The sequence below is a fragment of the Mustela putorius genome, unplaced genomic scaffold (assembly GCF_011764305.1).
Source record: "Mustela putorius furo isolate JIRA1106 unplaced genomic scaffold, ASM1176430v1.1 tig00537350_pilon_pilon_pilon, whole genome shotgun sequence".
Classification (NCBI taxonomy): Eukaryota; Metazoa; Chordata; class Mammalia; order Carnivora; family Mustelidae; genus Mustela; species Mustela putorius.
Window position 1 is genome coordinate 8,724,578 of NW_025422471.1, and position 20,507 is coordinate 8,745,084.

The following is a 20,507-nucleotide window of genomic DNA, read 5'->3' on the forward strand; positions in this document are numbered from 1 at the left end:
CCGCTGACAGGTGCTGCCCTGAGGGCGCAGGGTGCGGCCCCTGGCGCAGCTGGACGCGCACGCTCCGGCGCTCGTAGCTTCTCTAGCCCAAAGCCCGCGAGGAGAGGGAGCCAGGGCGCGGCCTGGGGGATTCCAAGGGACTGGAGCTGCGGAGCTCGGAGCTAGAAACTTTGCAGGCGCGGCGGCCAGGATTCGGTGGCAGCGCCAGCCCACCTCGGCAGGTGCGGGAGGAAGAGGCAGCGCCGGAGTCCGGCGGCCGAAGAGCCTTGGAGGCGGCGGCGGCGGCGGCGGCTTTCCCCCGCGCTGTCCTGAAGCCGCCGGGCACTCCCGGCTTCTGCTGCTGCGCCCGCCGCCGCCGCCACCGCGGGGCTCCGGGAGGAGGTGCAGCCGGAGAGGGCGGAGGAGAAGAAGAAGGAGGAGGTGGAGGAGGAGGAGGAGTGGAGAGGAGGAGCAGGGGGTGGAGGATGGAGCCCCGGGCAGCCGCGGCGGGGTCGCCCGAACCCGCGGCGGCGTCCTCCTCTTTCCAGGCCCGGCTCTGGAAGAACCTGCAGCTGGGGGTGGGCAAGAGCAAGGGCGGCGGGGGCGCGCGCGCAGGGGGCCCAGAGCGCCGCACTGCGGACACCCCATCGCCCTCCCCGCCACTCCCGAGGGGCAGGCGGGACGCACCGGCCGGCGTGGGTGGCGCGGGCAGCAGGTGGAGCGGCTTCAAGAAGCGCAAGCAAGTGCTGGACCGCGTCTTCTCCTCCTCCCAGCCCAACCTGTGCTGCTCCTCGCCGGAGCCTCTCGAGCCCGGCGGCGCCGGCAGAACCGAGCAGGGGTCCACCCTGCGCCGCCGGATCCGTGAGCATTTGCTCCCGGCGGGAAAGGGGCAGACCACGACCGCCGGAGCAGCGGGAGGGACGCCTCCTGGCGGACGCTCCCCGGACTCGGCTCCCTCTTCGTCCTCTGCCTCATCCTCCCTGTCCTCCTCGCCCCAGCCGCCCGCGAGGGGGGACCGCGCCCGAGATGAGGGTGCACGGCGTCGGGGCCCCGAGGCGCACTTGTGCCATCAAAAGAGTTCATCCCTGCCGGGCACTGCCTGCCTGGAGCAGCTGCTGGAACCGCCGCCGCCTCCCGCAGAGCCAGCTCAGAGCCCCGTGCAGCCGCGGACCCCGGAGAAGGGCGAGGAGCTCGGCAGCAGCCAGGTGAGCGACCCGTGCGCGCGGCGGGAGCCTAGGTGCGCTGGACACGCCCCCGGCCTCGGGCTGTCAGCTACCCCGGGACCGGCCGGGGAGTGGAGGTGCTACCAAGTAAATCAAATAGCGAAAAACAAACAGTCCGATCCTGCTCAGTAAAAATACAGCTCTGACTTGCACCCTGAAGTTACTTTTGGTAGAAATAACGCTTACCACCAGAAGCTGTTTGGGTAGCTTTATGCGTTGCCAATGAAAATGGAAGTATTTATAGTAGCCAAATGGGAGAGGAATAAAGTTAGACATGAAATGGATACTGTTTTTGGAGGTCTCCTAGAAGAGCTAAGTCTCACCTTCTCTAAAGAAAAACAAATTCAGCAACTTTAAAAAAAAAAAAAAGTGCAACCATGTATGAGGGGGCGGAGGGGCCTTCATTGGAAATCAATGGCTTGCGGGAAGGAACTGTATCATTGGCAAACGTGAGGCCATTTATTGGGGAAACGCTTAAGGCAGAAGTCTGCTTGTTTTCTCGCGCTCCCTTCTTCAAAGTCCCGGCTGCAAGTAGATCGCTGCCCAACAAGTGGACAGCGTGAGCGTCTCAGCCAAGTTAGATTCGTTCCTATGGCCTTTTCTAAGTTTTAATAGTTCTCATCGGAAGCGGTTGCGTTTTAACTATGCTGCTTGATGTACATCATGTTGCCTCCGCGTTCAGGCAAGAGTTAAGTTTGGGCCGGCAAGCGTCAAGTAAAAATGAACTTGTAGGATTCTTAAGGGTTCCACTGAGCAGCTGATCTTACTCCTGGATTTTGAAGAGGAGATGCGCTCCTTTTGTTAATACTTACAAATTGTGTTAATGCTAGCAAGCATTTTGAACGTTCTAGTCTATCAGTGACCTAAAGAACTCTTTTCCTCTAATACATCTTAGCTTATGTAAATTCTCATTATTTGACTCTGATTAATTAATCTTTAATTAGTATTAGGCAACATGATGTACATCAAGCAGCATAGTTAAAACGCAACCGCTTCCGATGAGAACTAATTTTTAGTTAGATTAAAAACCATAAGGCCATATTTTGAACAGCAAGGTGCAGTAATGGATATAGTTTGTTAACTAATTAGTGCAGTTTCAGAAAACAAGCCAGAATACAGGTGGGTAACCTGATGTTACTGATGTTCTAGGAAAAGTTCTTTCTCAGAAGAGTAGGTAGAGATAACACTGTGGAAGAGTCTAGCTAACTCTATGTTTTCTTTTATCTTGAAAGTTAATTGAGTAGAAGTCCTGTTTCTGGTTTCAAAAGTAAAGTAAAAAGTGGTTTTATAAAAGGGTGTTTTAAATTCAGCGTAGGTGAATGCTACATATTTTAATAGAATTTACTTTTGGATGTGTACCTAAACCTAAGGTATAAGAACTTTAGAGTTGGAGTACTGTTTACATTTGTTTTTATTAACTTCTTAATCAAGAATAATACAACAACAAATGATTGAATTATGGTGACGGTTGATATTTTATTTACTCCCCAAAATTGTTTGCCGTTTATTGGACCAAGATTCTCAAAGCAAACACAGAAAATTCTGAATTAATCTTTATGTTAGTTATTACCAGAAAGTTTTCTGACACTCAATCTTTAAGAAATACTGCCATGTAATTATGAATTTTGTATACCAAAGACCTCAACCTATTTTTGGAGAGCATACATTATGTGTGCCCTCATCATATGCTTCACAGCCTTGCTGGATTTGATCATTCCAGCAGCCCTACAGGACAGAAGTTCTTCTTGCCATTTTATGGGTTAGGAAACCCATGCTCAAAGACATTAAGTAACCTTTCTAGGGTCAAATGGTTAGTAAATGACAGAGATTTTGTACTAAAATTCTCCAGAGTCTTTTTACCTTACCATAACTGCTTTTGACAACTTTTAGAGCTTATTGTATTTCTGAGATGACTTCAGTCCTATGATTAATGCTTGCAAGTTTACATACATTCTGGGGGGGTCCCCCTACCCCAGAATCAGTTCCATGATGTATTAGCTCTATTGCTTTGTTCTTTTCTCTGTGATACATTATTTCCTAACTATGACATCACATTTATGAGTGACATTATTAATCATACCATCTAACGTTCTAAAGAAGCTTTTCCTTATAAGGAACCAGAATTTCAATGAAGACATAAAAGGAATAACAAAGCTAAAATACTTTTCAAAGAACAGGTGAAAGGTAGGTTGTAGACAGCACAGTAGCCCCAAGGCGCTTGTTTGAGGCCACACACAGTCCTGGGAAGAGGCAGCATTGCTGGTTCCCTGCATCTGCTGCTCTTGGAATCTGTTCCTTGAGAAGTGGACAGCCTTCTGTTAGGAGTCACAAATCGGGCTTTCAGCAGCACTCTCTCGCCAGTGCAGAAGCAAGATTCCTTGGTCTTCTCATGGCTCCTCTGCCCAACTCCAGGAGCCCAGCTGTCTCACCTTGTGATGAGGAAGAGGAAGAAATTCCGCTGGAAGCTGGAAGTAGAAGCGGGCTCCCTGAGGTGTCCAGGAGTAGGCTGAGCTGTGTGGCACCCTTGCACGCTTCCTGTGTCACTCAGACCTCTTTCTTTGCTCTCCCAGCCCCTGGCCTCAGAACCTATTTGGGCTGGGGGGAGGGAGTGTGTAGCAGATGCAGATTTCTATGTTGGTCCCCAAGCAGATAGGTACACATGAAAGCAAAGACAATAAGAGCATTAAATACATCTCCAGACTGCCTAGGTAAAAAGAACTTAAGAAAGAAAATGCATTGCAAAAATATCACAAATGTCTCACTTTTTCTCTGCTTGATCCTGGCGTTGGCCCTCTTCTCCAACACCTCCCTACCTCTCCACTTCCCCCTCCAGCTCAGCATGAGGCCACAACAACATATGTGCATAAACTCTGACTCTGGGTGGAGGTGTTAAGCAAAAGCAAAAGCAAGAAAATTTTTTTAAAAAGAAAAAAAAAAAGGAAAAAAAAAAAGAAACAAGGACATCAGGTTGAACTGCTGGGGGTAAGAGATTTGGAAATCACTGACCTACAGTGACTAACACTGAACTAACCATGCTGCCTCCCAGGCCCCTGCCAGCCCCTTCTTGCTACTCTGTGGTCTTCAGCTCAATACATTTCTGGAAGGCACTTGAACAGACTTAATAATGCCTTGTTGTTGGGGCAAGTACATTACTCAAAATGTTCTGCTTTGAGAAAAAGAAAAAAAAAACAACATTTCTTCCCACTGATTCTAGTTCACGTGCTTGGCCATATTGTCATACCAGATGCATTTCATTTTCTGCAACACAGTTGGGAAAGATGCTTTCTCAATTTGTGTGCCTATCAAAAATATGCCAATTTTATGTATTCTGTCTTGATGAGTTGCTAAAATTATGTTTTGCTGGAATCAGGAAGCCAGTATTTTAAGATAAAGAGTGAAGAATGAATATGTCCCACTTTTTAGAGTCTTAACAAAAGTGTGAAGTTTATGAATGTTAAACTTTTATTGTTTTTTTCTTTTAAATTCATGTTGTTAAAATTGCTTCCATAGAGAAGCAAAAAAAAAAATTGTAAAAAATGTGGCTACATTATTCAGGGTATGATAGAAATATTACAAAACATAGTAAGAGGAATATTCGTTCATTGGGATAAAATTCCTAAAATACATATGTAAGCTCCAACAAAAAGTAGAAAAATATTTTTTAAGATGAAGTCTATACATGAAGTGCCACTTGGTTCATTAATTATTTGACCTTGTAGAGAAAGCTTATGTTCTCAAAGATGAGTTAAAAATGTGATGTGGGTTAATTTTTGCTATCTATTTTTGCTATTTTCTGGGTGTCTTTATAATTACTCCAAAGAACATAACTTAATCTTGGGGAAGACACAGATTTAAGGAAATGTAATTCCTAATGTGAATGACTTAAAATCACCAAAACACGAATACTCTCAAAAACAAGCCCTACAGGCAATGTTAATAACTTTTTCAAAGGTTTTTTAAAGTGAGAGAGGAAGGTTGAGATGTTAGGACATTTTGGAACAGGGCATGAAGTTTGATGTGTGATAGCATTCTAAAAAATACTGGGATCATCAGCTTATTGCAGAGGAAGAGAGTAAACAGTGACAGGTTTACTTTGGAGTGGAATTATTTTTCCTATGACTTTTATGTTCTATACTGTATATCTGGAAGATTTGAGTACAGCTATGAATCTTGTATATATGGAAATGTTATCAAGTAAATATTATGGGAGCTCAATAAACCCTAGCAATGGCTAGTATATGATAGTATAACAGTATATTAAATTTTGCCACTGCCACCATTACAAGTATGTGGGTGGCTGGAAAAAAAATGAACAGGGAGCTTTGCTCATCCTTCTTATTTAATGTAAATTATTTTACTTGCTTGGGTGGCAAAAAGTAGCCTCAGATTAACCAAGGCGGTCCTGGCGACATCAAAATTTCATAGAATAATGAAAAAAAAAATCTTATATTACTTTCGGCAAGTGTGTGCACATTATTCTGGAAAAGTGAAATAAATACTTAGAGCAACAAAATAAGATTAATAGATTCATAAAGACAATAGGACCCTCTCCCTTTTTCTCTTTTGCCCTATCATTTGGAAATAAGGGATGATTTCACAAAATTAAAGGTTAATAATATATCTTTTATAACTCAGAAATATGTAGTATGGTTTCTTGGCTCATGATGGCTGTCAAAATGTTTGTTAACTCTAGATTGACAAAGAGTAAATAGTATGTCTAGATGGTACTATAAGCATTGACGAAGTCTGCGTATTCCAAAGTTAGGATCATGGATTTTTTTCTTTTAATTCATAGCTATTTGCAGTATCATAGTTGTATGTTTTAGAAAAACAGAAATGACGTTTTTGAAATCTGGAGCTTTTCGGTTTGACTTCTTTTTTTTTCTTTTCCCTTGGAAAACTTACTAAACATGATATATTTTCTTGCCTCAATAAACCGCGGGTCCTAAATAAAACCTTCTCTTGGTAACTGAGGGTTATTGTTTGAATACTGTTTTTTTGTTTGTTTGTTTCTTTAATGTGAATGAAGTAAATATTGTGCTTGAACTTGCTTTAGATAAACTTGTTTTTCTTAAAATTATGGTATAAAGCATGTCTACTTAAGATAACCTTTCTTTCTATAAGGCTAATTATTGAAAGGTGTGAGGCATCTTTCCTCATGTCATTTTTTTCTGTTGCTAAATAATCTCTACAGTTTTTAATTGGTGATTTTTGACTTGTTTGAACTGTTGCCAATCATACATTTTTTCCCCCTGCAAGATTAACTTTACGTGCCATTTTGCCTTCTTTGTCACTGTCAACAATTTCTTCCAACTTACATTGCTTTTTAAAAAAGCAATTTATAAAATTTTACAAAAGCACTTTATGGAAAGTTATTACTATCCCTCAACAACTGAAGATTTTATGCAAATGCTTTTCCCCTCCAATGTGGACCAGTTTCTTACAGGAGAATTTTGTTTTTTTTTTCCAGCAGAATACCAGGCCACAATTTTCCTCATGTCTCCAAATATTTGTATTTAACCTTAATCTGAATGCAAGCAATGCAAAAAAACCCCCGTATTTTCCATGTAATGAGATTCCAAAGTCCTGTATGCTGCCTTCTTGAGAGAACAATATTCCTATGACGTCTCTTGAGATATTTTATGCCAGCCTGATTTCTCATCCTTTTGGGAAGAATTACAACACATGATAGACAAATGGACCTCTGGATGTGTTGGGATCAATATGTCCTCCTAATCCTACAGGTTTCATTCAGTGAGCTCACCCTACTTTGCTTCAGCCTGAGCTCCCTTCACCGGCCCTGCTAGAGTAGAATTTGGCAAGCCTCAGTACAATCGACCTGTCTAATCAGCATTGGAGAGGAAAAACTACTCAATAAGTGGTTGCTGAGTGAATGAAGGGATGAATGGATGGGCCAGAGCTATTCAGAATTCTCTGGAAAAGTTTCAAAAGCACTTTTAGTTATATAATGATGTTCCTCCCTTCTTGTTTCCAAGTCCTTTTAAGTCTGGCAGATCTATTTGACCTTCTCCTCTCCTCTAGCTGGTGGCTTGGCTTTTCTCAGCCTGTACTTTAATTCTTGTTCCTGTCTGTGGGTGAGGAGAGAACAGGACACCTACTCACTGGCCACCATATTGTATTCATGCGGAGAATGGAGGAGTGATTTCTGCTTCTGAGGTCTGTGGCTCAGGGATTCATTTCTAGGTGCCAGTCTCCGACTATGGGTATCCTTTTTTGGTACCCAATTTCTTTTCCTGACCTCTGATGTTGCACTCCCACATCTGGATTTCCAGCACTTTGCTGACATAGTCTCACTCATGATTCTCTAAGTCTTGATCTCTGCTTGGATCTCAGCTCAAGAGAATTTGCTGCCTGCATCACTGCCACTTCTCCTCATACCCATCCCCTTGAACTAGATTAAAATCCCAGCCTGGACCAAGAATCCTGTCCTCACTAGCCTGGTCCACTCTGTTGCCTCTTGAATGCCAAGTGTGTGAACTCTGGGTCGGACTTTTGGTCAATTGCTTTTCACAGTGACCACATGTTTAATGCTAAGCCTATTTATGAAAGACTAAAGCCTCCCTCCAGAAAATCTGCATTGCCAGTTAATTACATTTGCCTGCAAAGGGTGTCTTTATACCCAGAGTGCTAGACTACAGACTGGATCTTTTCAGGGAGCACTGTTCATTGTCTCTGTGATCCTGCTTTTTTCCCCTCTTGACTTGAAGTCCTCACCATACCTGCTCTTTAATGTCATCACTATTTTCCTCAGTCCTGCCTGCTTTCTTCTTTCCCCTTAAAATTCTCTCTCCTTTTCTCTACTTGCAAGATGATTTTCATAGTGAATCATTAAGCATCTGGAGTCTGCTGTCTCAGATGGAGCCACTAGCCACACTTGGCTCTTGAACGTTGGAAATATGGCAAATTGGATTTGAGATGTGCTATGGGTGTTAGATGCACACTGGTTTGTGAAGGCTTAGCACAGAGAAAAGAAGGTAAAATATCTCTTTAATTTTTTATGGTGCTTGTACGTCAAAATAATATTTTGGATATGTTGGATTAAATGGAATATATTATTAAAGTTGATTTTTACCTGTTCCTCTCCATTTTCTAAAAAAAATGACTACCAGAATATTTAAAAATATGTATGCGGCTCACATTTTTATTTCTAGTGGATAGCACCGATCTAGAACAGGGATTCAAACTTCACTGCACACGGGGACCATCAGAGAAAAGAACATGAGCAGAGAGGGTTTGGTGGGGTCCATAGTGAACCAGAGAGCTCCTGTCTCATTGAAGGGCGGCTGCTTTTCAGCTTCAGCGGGTTATTGTCATATAGTGAAAGAAGCATTGTTGCCAGTATTTCTGGATTCTTTAAAACAAGCCAGAAACCTGGATTTTCATGTGAAATCTTTAGGTTCTTGAATTTTTGGCAAATTATTTGAAAAAAAATTTTTAAGCTATAGTCCAAATAAAATATATTTTTATGCTGAATTTAATGATCAGTTTGAATTTCTGGCTCAGAGAGCTCAGGTCTGATTTCTCCTCTCCACTCCCAGTGCCAGGCGTTTGTTATCTGGGATATAAGAGGTGTCAAAACATTTTACAAAACAATGGAATCAGGAGTGGTGAGATTGAAGCCAGAAGGCAGTGGGCTGAGGGGTGTGAGAAACAGGAGCCCCAGGCAGGGAAAGAAGCCAAGCAGTTTGGCTCTTTAGGGGATAAAAGAAAGTGGTAGTAGGAGAGTAAAAACGGTGTTGAGATGGGATCTTTGGAAGCTTTTTGGTTTTTAATGGGTCTCACTGGAGTGGGTTGATCAGTAGGAGCCTACAGGGAGGGAGTGGTTTAAGGAGAACAGAGGGATAAATGAAGGGGTGAGGTACCTTGGGACATGGGTCCGAGTGGGCCCCAGAGTCCAGGGGAAATGGTAGCCTCAGCATGAAGAAGGGCTCCTCTTCCATTGCAAATGGAAGGAGACACTGTGGACATAGACGTAGGTAAGTGGTAGGTTTGGTGTTAGCAATTCAGGGGTGTCCCCCCCCCCATGGTTTCTGCCTTATATTGGAGTGTGGTTAGGATTTGGGCACAGGGAGATGGTGATGGTGGTGGCAAGGCTGGTTGGGGCAGGGGCTGGGGGGCAGATACTGCCATGGCCACGGGGACAGTAAGTGTGCTGTGTATTCAAAACATGGGAGTCAGTGGTGGGACTGAGGCCTGGGGTTCAGGAAGGAAGGTATGGGAAGTAGAGATGAAGATGAAGCTGTGGCCAGACTGTGGGGGCTGAGCAGGACATCGGGGCCGCTGTAGGGAACCCTGGAGGCACCTGAGCAGGGGAGAGAGGGCCAAGTGAGCATCAGAAGGGCATAGTTAGTAGCAGAGGCCAAGAGTCCTAGGGAGAGCCTGAACCTGGGCAGTGACCTGACCTTGGCAATGGGAGGACAGAAAGATTGGAAAGACCAGGGATTTGGCTGAACCTTCAAGGAAAGGGAGAGTGGAAGGACCATGTTTTCCCTTTTACTTATGTCTTCGGTTTTTCTTGGTTCTGTTTAAAAAAAAAAAAAATGCTTTTTTATTAAAGTCTTTTCCTGGGGAGGGGAGAGGGAAAGTTGAGTTTTGAATTTGCATTTACTGCTGAGGGTGCCAGACTCTTGAGAACCACATTGTCACCTGTTTACCGGAAGAGCCCATATTCTTTATAGTTATTTTGAATTCATCCTGAATAAAACAGTTTCCTTTTCTCCTGCAGCATTGAGCACTGAAAGTAGCGTTAATGGAGTAAGAGAAAGGGTAAACATGCGTTAAACAAAATCAGGTAAAACAAGAAAACCTCCCACATGACTCTGTTTCATAGATTCTTACACACCTGATGTCAGAGTGGCTAAATATTTGGAGAATCCTTAGAATGGAAAGTTTTAGAATCCATGGGTTCTGTCGAAAATTTTCATTCTTGAGGAGTTTTGTGCTTCAAACATATTAAAATATGCTTTCTTTCTCAGACGAAAAATCGATCCGTGCGTGGCAAATGATCAATTTCTGAAAATGGCAAATAGATGTCTTCTCAAATAGAAACCGTATTCTATCCAGACCCTTAAGCCATATCTGACTCCCATTCTTTTGTTGAAGTGTAAAATAGCTTTTCATAACAGAAAAATTCAACATTTCTATAGTTGCTTTTAAATAGTATTTGCACCACACCAAATTAGAAGTCTGTTTTCCTAAAGTATCTTTTGAGATTAGAATAGATTTTGGAGAGAAGCGCTCTGTCACTACAGAGCAGTTGCCAAGCCTCCTGCTCCCTAGAGGTGGGAAACCCTGACTCAGCATGTCCCCCCCACCTCCCCCCACTCCTGGCTGAGAGCAGGCACGACTGCACTTTCCCCTCCTTTCTTTGCTTCCCTCTGCTTTTAGATAGAAGCTGGGGCTGAGGGACCCGGAGGGCGTCCAGCAGTGACTGTGACTGACCTTGCATATGTGCCAATTCAACACCATAGTTTCAAGTAAAACAGTAAAAAAAAAAAAAAAAAAAAAACCATTTACCTAACCAGTTTGGTTGTTACCCCTCAGTCCTTTCCGGCTCTATTTGGCCCCCAAGGCCTCATTGCATTCATTTACTCCAGACCCAGCTGGTGTTTTTGTGACTCTCTGGCCTGTTCTGTGGGGACCTGGGGAGTGAGACAGGGGACCAGGCAGAGGTGGAGGGAAGCCTGCATTTTCCAGTTTCCCAGGCCCCATGTCCTCTGCCTCTTGTCAGGGAAGGTGGAGCTTTGTTAAGTGGTCTTATATTTATTCCTTTCTGCTTGATGTTTTCACTTTTTTTGACTTGATCCCCCACCTTTTTTCTTCTCCCTTCGGGATATGCCAGAACAGGAGGAAGAAGTATGTGGAACTTACTATGGGGGGATTTTTGTGTATTTTGGATTATCAAACATGGTTAGGCTGTTTGCCTTTCACAGGACTCTCTGGGTGGGATATTATGTGGCTCTTCATTCTCTGACCTGCTGTTCTCTCCCTTTCACTATTTTACTCCTCTTTCCTTCTAGGAACATGGGCAAGAAAATAAAAGAGGAAAGTCAGATACTTTTTTTTCATTAGAAGCTTTTGTAATTTTTTTTCCATAGTGAAGTTTAAATAATTAGCTCCCATGATGTTTTGACATTTTGTACTGCTTTGACACATGTGTACACACACACACAACCAAACACAATTATGCCTTTACCAGGTATGCTGTATACATATACTTATTCTTTACTATTTTCCCCTGGGGTCAAAGATGACCCCAACTCCAATACTTTTCCTACTTCCTTATTTTATTTTACTTATTTTATTTTATTACTGTTGTTTTGTTTTTGTTTTTATTTTTATTTTAACTTCTTAAAATAAAAACTCCTTGTCCAACATAGGGCGTGAACTGACGACCCTGAGATTAAGAATCACATGCTCTACTGACTGAGCCCTCCAAGTACCCCAATATTCTTCCACTTCCAAACGTAATGTGATAATACTAAATTTCAATGATAACATTGTCTTTACAATAACTGGTTTAAGTCTATGTAGTCTGAGTAGTTGTATAAAAATCAGCTCAGCCAAAGAGAGAAGGAAAAAACCAATCAATAGACCGTTTTGGTGATTTACTATGGGGTGTGTTCTGCAAAGGAGATGAGTAGTCTTACTTTGAATTTGAACTAATGTATAAGGAATGTCTTTTCTTAGCAGAATGATTTTTCTTTCCAAAGTAGCTATCTTATTTACAGCCACCACAGAAAAGATTCATTCTCTTAAGCTTTTGAAACCTAGAAGTCACAATAACCAATATTTACCATTAACGTTTTTAAGCCTGGCCCGATTTTGCCCTCACAAAGAGATCCTTACAGTTAAAAATAGGAGGTGTTTGGGCGAACTTCTTTATTGATATAGTTCATGTTGCAATTAGAGAAAAAAGGATACTCTCAGGATTGTAAAGATGTATTCTCAGCCAAGGGTACTCCTGATACTGATGAGGAGTTCATTTTGTGAAATCACCTCAAAAGACGAGTCAGAGAATAACTGAGTTAAATCCAATGTGAGTTTTCAGTTGCTACACAAATTTTGTATGTATTTGGTGCTAGGAATTTCTCATGCAAATTCGTTTTCTTTAGTAAGCCCATGAACTTCTTTCTAGTGGTAGGGCTTGGCTTTATGACCCTGCATTTGAATTAACGTTTGTAAAATCGCAGTACGTGGTCCATCTGCTGAAGTTAGGTCACATGAGGTAGGACATGATGAGTGTGGTCTTCCCCTGCCCACCAGGGCTGGGCTCTCTTTGTAATTGTACCCTCTCACTTCTGACCTGTGGACCACCAACCAAGGGCCTCTCACGCTGGTGCCATTTTAAAATGACACTTTATACCTACTATTAAAAATCCCTAAAGCTACAGAATACTTATGATGTATTGGCACTATTCTGGGTGCTTTGTTTGTATTAGTTCACTTGTCGACTACGGTATTTTCTGAAGTACATTTATTATCTCTTGTATTTTCCAGGTGAGGAAACTAAGCTATAGGAGATTAAGGGACTGCTCCAAAGTCACACTTCAGTATAATTTGAATCCTACCAAGGAAGGCTGTCTGAAGGAGGTTGTGCCCGAGGAGCCCAGCCTAGGGAAACAGAACTGCAGGGGGAAGTTCGAACAAAGTTTTAAAGCCTTGTCTTTTTCCCCATCTCAGTAGTAACATTACAGCTCTTCCACCGTCTCCTTCCTATCTTTCTTATTGGAAGGTTGTCTCATAAGTATGTTTAATAAAGACAGACTTAATGTAACAGAAGATTTTGAGGTCATGCATACTCCTAGTTCTCCCACTTACTTCTTACTGGTGCTAAGTCCTCTCAGCTCTCTTTGACCACTAGATAAAGATCTTGCTGGCATCTTTTAAATGTTAGTCTTACTTAAAAAAAATTTCTTCTGCATCAGGCATCCTGTGAGATCATCACTATTTCTGTTATTGATATTGTTATTAGGAATGCTTTATAAGTTCTAAGACCCTTATAATGATATAGCATCTATGTTTGACAAGCTCCCCTGGCTTCTCTCATTAAGGCTTTCCTGTTCTGTGAAAGGCACAGTATTAGGGAAATGAAATTATTAGGTATTAGGGTATTAGGGACATGAAATAGATGTATTTGCTTGGCATTCTTTACATGGTATTTCAAATAATCATTATAGATTATGCACATTATCTCACTCCAAACCTCACAGCAGTTTTGACAGAGAGGTATTATCAGTGCATTTTATACCTGGGAAATGTTTGGAGAGGCTAACTTGTATGCAGTCCAGCTTCTGTCCTTAGCTAGTGAGTGGCAGAGCTTGGGTAACCGATGTCTGATTTGTGCCAGGCCATAGTTTCCAGAAACCCCCACTCTGCTTGTTAGCAAGGCCACATCAGCACACCCATGATGGGTGTGTGACTGCTACCCAAACCATTGATTCGTGGTTGATTCTGGCATTCCTCTAATACCAGACTTACCAAAGGGTCCAAGTCTCCAGTTTGTTTTGGAGATACAACTGGAAGAATGTGCCATTATTTTTTGGAGGAAAGTGTCCAGAAATATAGAATGAGTGTGAATGGGTTAGTTTGTTTCTTGGCACGCTCAGCGAATATTTTTCAGATCCTGAAATTTTTCAGATCATTTTTGGTGAATCTTTTTCAGATCATTCTTGTTGTGAATTCTGTACATGTATCTGGACGTCCAATCAGATTGTTAAATGCCTGTGAAAAATAAAATGATGCATTCTGCAGTTAGTCTAGGTGTTAGGATCTCAGGACAGGAAAACACCTTCTTTTCTAAGCAACTAGTTGTTGGTGACTATGCCTGGTTGGGGTATATTCCTTTAGCAAGGAAAAAGGCAAGATAGAATATCTTCTGAATCTAATACGACTTCTAATGTTTCTTGGTAACCGTAATAACAGCACTAAAATCTTTGTCATGAGCGCTTGGCAGTCATTACTTCTAGCCTTTGAGACAACTGTAAAAGGGGCCAAAATTCTTAGCCTCATTTTATGGATGAATCAGTGGAGGCTCAGAAAGGGTGAGGAAATCACTCAGAAAGGGCGGTAAGTGGCAGAGCTGGGATTTTTGTACCTAAGTAAGTGCCTGGCTCCAAAAACTCTTGAGTCTAACTGCCATGGTGCATCACTCTCCCCACATTAAAGCTGCTACATCGGCTCATGAGCTCAGACTTTTCTAGAAGTCTTGGAGTGGTGAAAAGATTTGGTTCAATGTTCTCTATAATGAACCAGTCTGAGATATACCTTTGTAGCTGGAAGATCTCCTTCTGCTACAGTACCAACAATTTTGGTAATAGATCTTTCTTCCTTTCTCTCTCCCTTCCTCACATATTTATGAAAAGATCTGCCCTACAGTAGACATGGTTTCTTGTTAATACCTTGCTAGAGAAGACACATCAGTTCCTGCTCTTGGAGAGTTTATGATCTAGTAGGAGAAATTTCCATTACAGTTTTTAAAATATGACAAGTCACGCTCCATTATAATTGTAATCATGGATTCAGAGGAGTACAGAGAAATACAGATAGTCAGTTCTAAGTGGTCCCAACCTGAGCTTGCCCGAAGGGGAGGGGCAGGGAAGGCTTTCCTGAAGAAGTGATCTTTAGGATGAGAGCAAAGAACGAACAGGATGTGGCCAGATTTGGGGGAACAGAAGGTAGGAAGGAATGTAGCAAATAGTTCTGGGCACAGGACACTACTGCAGAAGGCACTTAGAGAAGTTTTGCCTGCACAGCTGGAATTTGGTAAGAAGGTAGGTATGGGGGCTCAGTGTGGAATGGTTGGCTGGGGTCAGTTTACGCAGGACCTTGTGGGCCATGGGGAGTTGTGGACTTTCACAAGTTCTAAAGCTGTCGTTAGAGCTCCGATGCTCCTCCATGAAGAGGAGAACCATCTGCAGGAAGTTCATGACTTTGGTCTGGGAATAGCTGTTCTTGACTGCTCCCTGTGGAGCCACACCGTACTTACTCATCGACGTGCTTCGTAAGAGGGTAACAGTGTTGGTTGGGGCTACTTCCCTCTCCCAAGATGTTGTATTTTAAAAATGTCTGTAAGAAACAGAAATATGAAAGATGAAAATATCTTTCCCCCTGGAAAAACAGGCCATTTCATTCTTCCTATTGCCTTTTTATTGCACACTATTGGAAGGTAAATGAAGGCAGGAAATGCAATCTAATCTCCCTTTGTCGGTACTCAGGGGACAGATTCTCAGAGACAGCACTTTTCTGAGCCTAAGTGGAGGTGAAAATGAGATAAAGCCTGGTGATTTAGATGTTACATCTGTAAATTATGGAAGGCATATATTTTGTGAGCTTCCAGTTTCTTTCTTGAAGTTAGGATGGGGAAAAGAAATGAAGAACCTTGGGAAGGGATTCTGTAAGGAGGTATACATTTAAATCTGTGTATTTTGTTAATGTAATCTTGGTTAATTAGGAAGACTGCTTGTTGAACAGATCTGAAACGTGGTGAGGGAGTTTTAAGTTTTCTATTTTACTATGTATTTTCTTAGATATAAAAATCCAAGTTTTATACTTTCATGTACAGCCAATATTCACATTTGTGAAACAGATTGACAGTTGTGCTTAAGCAACAAGGAAAGCTTAAAGGGCATAAAACCTCACCATGATATTTATGATACAGTGTTATAGTAGGAAAAAAAAAAGGAAATATCAAAACTCCTCAGTGAGACTCTAGTCCCTCAATCAAACCTAAAGTAGTAGTATTAGCAGCCTATTTGCTACTTTATGAAAGCTCAGGGTATGGATTCTAGTGTTTCTAGAAGATTAGGGCCCAGAAATTATAACAAGACCCACCCAAGTGAGGCCTGCCTCTCAAGCTTTGATCTCCCCAGGCAACCACAGTGGTGACCTGCATTCTCTTCATAAATAAAAAAGAGGGGTGCCTGGATGGCTCAATGGGTGAATGCCTCTGCTTTCAGCTCAGGTCATGATCCCAGGGTCCTGGAATCAAGCCCAGCATTGGGCTCTCTGCTCAGCATGGAGCCTGCTTCCCTCTCTCTCTCTGCTTGTCTCTCTGCCTGCTTGTAATCTCTGTCAAATAAATAAATACAATCTTTGAAAAAAAAAAAAAGAAAGAAAGAAATACAAATGGACACAAATCCATCATTGTTGATTCACCTTCAAGCAAGGAAGTCAATGACTTCCAAACTATGGACTCCAAAAACCTCCATTAGTACTCTTGGGTCAAAAGGAAGACTCAGTGATAGCTCTCATGAAGTAAGATGGCCCCATTAGCCCTGGGGGGGAGGGGGGAATCAAAACCTGAGTCTTTAAATTTTAAAATTTTATATTCATTTATCCCGGAAACTTGCAGGGGACATGGATTGGTCCTTAGAAAGAACTATAGACTAGCTTCCTGGAAAGATAAGTAGATGTGCCCAGAAATAAGTAGCCAGTTGTGGCCTGTAGCATTTACTGTGACCAATATATAATTAGAACCCTAAATTGGTCGTAACTGGAGTTTATTGTTAATATTGGATTCTGTTTCCTGAAAGTTAATTTCTCTTCCCTTGTATAGAGTCTTCTTTGGGACTGAACCACTGAAAAGAAAGATGTCTTTCCTAGATAATGTGATATGGAATCCTCTTAGTTATCCTCCTCAGGGGTCAATATTTGCTGCCTATGGGCTGCACTCAAATGTCTCTGTTCTGGCTTCTGTGGACCCATGGCTCTGCCCTCCAGAGATTTGTCCTCTTAGCTGAGAAAATAGTAAATATACATTGAAGATAAATGTCACTGTCAGGTAGTGTGGACACCCCACTAAATGAAGCCATGGGGACTCCTCTTCACAGGAGATACAGAGGCTTAGTTACCTCATGGAAAGTGCTGTTGGTCTACTTTGCACCACCACTAGACGTTTGTCCCCTTAGCTATACTCTTTTTTCTCAGTGATCCCATGGCCGTGTTTTAGAAATAAATGTGCTGGGGCGCCTGGGTGGCTCAGTGGGTTAAAGCCTTTGCCTTCAGCTCAGGTCATGATCTCAGGGTCCTGGGATCGAGCCCCCGTGTTGGGCTCTCTGCTCAGCGGGGAGCCTGCTTCCTCCTATCTCTCTCTGCCTGCCTCTCTGCATACTTGTGATATATGTCTGTCAAATGAATAAATAAAATCTAAAAAAAAAAAGAAATGTGCTAAAAAAGGTAAAAGCCCACACTATGGAGTCGTTCTGAAGAAAGAGCTTTGTTTAAGTTAGAAGGCAGCTCTCAAACCCAAGAGATGGCTAGTTCAGAGGGACGTGGATCTGTGCTGTGAACTCTGGGCCTTGAAAAATGGAATCACCCTTAACTCCCTCTAAAAGAAGCCATCCATAGACCTAACCTGGAGATCCCTTCCTGGAAGCCTGAGTCTCTTGTTCGGACAGCAGCCTGTGGGAAGGAGGGGGGAGTGTAAGCGCCTGACAGAGAACTGAGGCCTGGTTTGCCAGGACCCAGGAGATGCACCTGCTACTGAGGCCGGGCCTGTGGGTTCTGCCAGGTGGATCAGGCCCAGGAGCACACAATGGTTCTCATCATATTAATACGAACATCTGAGGAGATGCAGTCAGGAATGCAGGTGTCTAATGAGATGAATGGAGCCCAGACACAGAGATGTCTTCTTCAGGACTCTTTCCTTATGAGCGATAGAAGCTCAACTCTTTCTGGATATGACTTCAACAGAGAGTGTATCGGCTCACCCCTGAAAAGACCCAGAGCTCTGGATGCAGAGCTTCAAACTATGCCATTGGCTCTCTCTGCCTCTGCCCTTCCCCCTCCTACTTAGGTTCCCTCAGAACTGCTTGGCTCTGGGCATCTTCCCTCTTGGTTGGTTTCCTCCAGCAGCCCTTGGCACACAGTTTTTTGAAATGAGTCTCACTGGAATAATTGGGCTCTTACTCTACTCCTTGTGGCCAGGGGATGAGGTGCTTGGCCACATCATAGGTGTACCTTAGTGCCCCACAATGAGGGTAATCCAACCCAAACCATTGGGACTGAAAGTGAGAGAGAAGCAGGTCCTTAAAGGCAAATCGGATTGTTCTGGCCATTTTCTGAGCTAGCATGTGGTCTTTGTCGGCACCCACCATGGCATACGGTGGCCAGAGCCAGAAAGCCTAGAAGGTGATGGTGCAGCCCGTCAACCTCATCTTCAGATACTTGCAAAACAGATCTTGGATTCAGGTATGGCATAAGGTACAAGTTACCATGCAGAGGGCTGTGTCATTGGTTTGGATGAGTGCATGAACCTTGTATTGGGCAGAGCAGAAGAGATTCATTCTAAAACAAAGTCAAGAAAACAAGTGGGTCGGATCATGCTAAAAGGAGACGGTATTACCCTGCTCCAAAGTGTCTCCAACTAGACGTGATCAATGAGAAGACCATGTAGTTTGTTTTTTCAGACGTCCCTTGTTGGGAGCATTTTTCCAAAACATTTGTTCATTAATTGAATAATTAATTGTTTCGATTGCCTTCATGTTATTATCAGATGACAATACATGCTGTGGGATTGTTTCTATTAGAGAAATATTGCCGTGGGCAAGCAAAAATCACCCATGTGCCCTTAGGGTTCTGTCAATAATCAGCAGTTGGCAAGATGAATGATCAGGCACCTGAAACATTGATCTGTGAGCTGCTGGGCCTAGCTTCTGGCGTGGGGCACAGGGTTTTCACCAGCCCTGCAGGAGAAGACTGTTTTTCCTATATTTTTAATGTAAAATGAGCATAGTGTATGGAATGGAAAAGTACATCAGATTCCTTTTTTAATGCCCTTCTATACTATTGTAAAGCCATAATAATGAGATGAGTAATCTTAAAGTCAGCTCTGGTACAAATGATAACACTTGAGTTAACTTCAAGGCTCTCTCGTTAACTGAGGCCTAGAATGTTGGAAAAGACCCTATCCATCATACTTTCCATAGGTAGATACTGATGCTTGGGGGATAAATGCACTGAGGAAATTAAGATACTGCCTTCTCCTTTTACAGGGTCTAGTCACGAGCAGGTCCTCATTCACACCTCACTTAGAAGCAGTTTCATTTTCACAAATATGCTTTGGTAGTATCCATCCATCACTGCCTCAGTTTCTCTGCTGTCTTGACTGTCGCAGTCTGGAAAAAATTTGCCTCTAGAGGATCTCTGGTTTCAGTAGAAAGGAAGAGAAGGAATCATGCAAAAGAAGAGTGGCCAAAGTGAGCTGCCCACCTCCGGAGTCAGGATCCTACTGGCTTCGCCATGGTGGAGAGAGGACTGGGCAGACTGTCTTCCAGAGTTCACTAAACCGCTAGCCTCTCCAGATCCCACATTTCTCTTCTGTAAAACTGGGCGAATAACATACTTACCCGATGGTATCCTTTAGCGTGAGTTCCTGCCACATGGTAAACACTCAACACACAATAATTATTCTCCTCTATTGCCTGCCCCCCTCCCCCGCCACAGTCACTGTTAATGGGCTGTTATTCTCCACATTTGACTTAACAGGCATTTTCTTTAAAAGTTACACCCTCGTCTACTGGAGCCTCTCAGGTGGTTTCCTCCAGCAGCCCTTGGCACATAGTCTTAAGGACTGATCATTCCTACTTTAGCATGAATGAATTCAGCTCGGGTCAGATCCCAGGGTCCTGGGATTGAGCCCCACATCGGGCTCACTGCCCAGCGGGGAGCCTGCTTTCTCCTCTCTCTCCCTGCCTACCTCTCTGACTAGTTGCAATCTCTGTCTATCAAATAAATAAATAAAATCTTTAAAAAAAAAAAAAAAACCCCTCTCTCTGCCTGCTTCTCTGCCTGCTTGTGCTCTCTCTCCGTTGGGGCGCCTGGGTGGCTCAGTGGGTTAAAGCCTCTGCCTTTGGCTCAGGTCATGATCTCAGGGTCCTGGGATCGAGCCCCGCATTGGGCTCTCCCCTCAGCGGGGAGCCTGCTTCCTTCTCTCTCTCTGCTTGCTTGTGATCTCTCTCTGTCAAATAAATAAATAAAATTTAAAAAATTCCTGGATAGAAAAGATTTACATTTTGATGGATAGATATACATTTTGATGGGGACGGGTATTGTTGGTGGGAGCCCAATGGATTAGCTCAGTCTGTAGATTTTGGGGCAGTGACCTGGGCGTGAGGGGTTGCTGCTGGACTTCATTGTTGGCGAGCATGCCAAGAGGCTAGAAAATAGTAGAGTTTTGAATGGAGGTGTGCGGGAAGGGAGAATGCTATCTGAAGACTTTCTTTGATCCAGAGCTTTGCTATGGAATGAATGGACCTGGCAAAGGAGTGAACAACGTCCCATGTT

At 43.2% G+C, this 20,507-nt stretch overlaps 1 protein-coding gene and 1 pseudogene across 10 annotated transcripts in view; both read left to right on the forward strand.

The window, feature by feature from the left end:
- The first annotated feature begins 405 nt into the window (after positions 1–405).
- Positions 406–20,507, forward strand: part of MCTP1 (multiple C2 and transmembrane domain containing 1) — a 526,997-nt gene continuing 506,895 nt past the window's right edge. For 5 of the 10 annotated variants that reach the window (XR_006605000.1, XM_004769907.3, XM_045074453.1 and 2 more), the window contains exon 1: positions 409–1,184. Coding sequence is in view for 9 of the 10 variants with exons in the window: in XM_004769907.3 (XP_004769964.1) it covers positions 465–1,184 (720 nt within the window). In the remaining variant the exon portion in view is untranslated. Of the gene's footprint in view, positions 1,185–20,507 lie in introns of all 10 variants that reach the window. The other 5 variants (XM_013044488.2, XM_013044487.2, XM_013044489.2 and 2 more) reach the window with 2 other exon arrangements.
- Positions 17,331–19,907, forward strand: LOC106003541 (annotated as a pseudogene).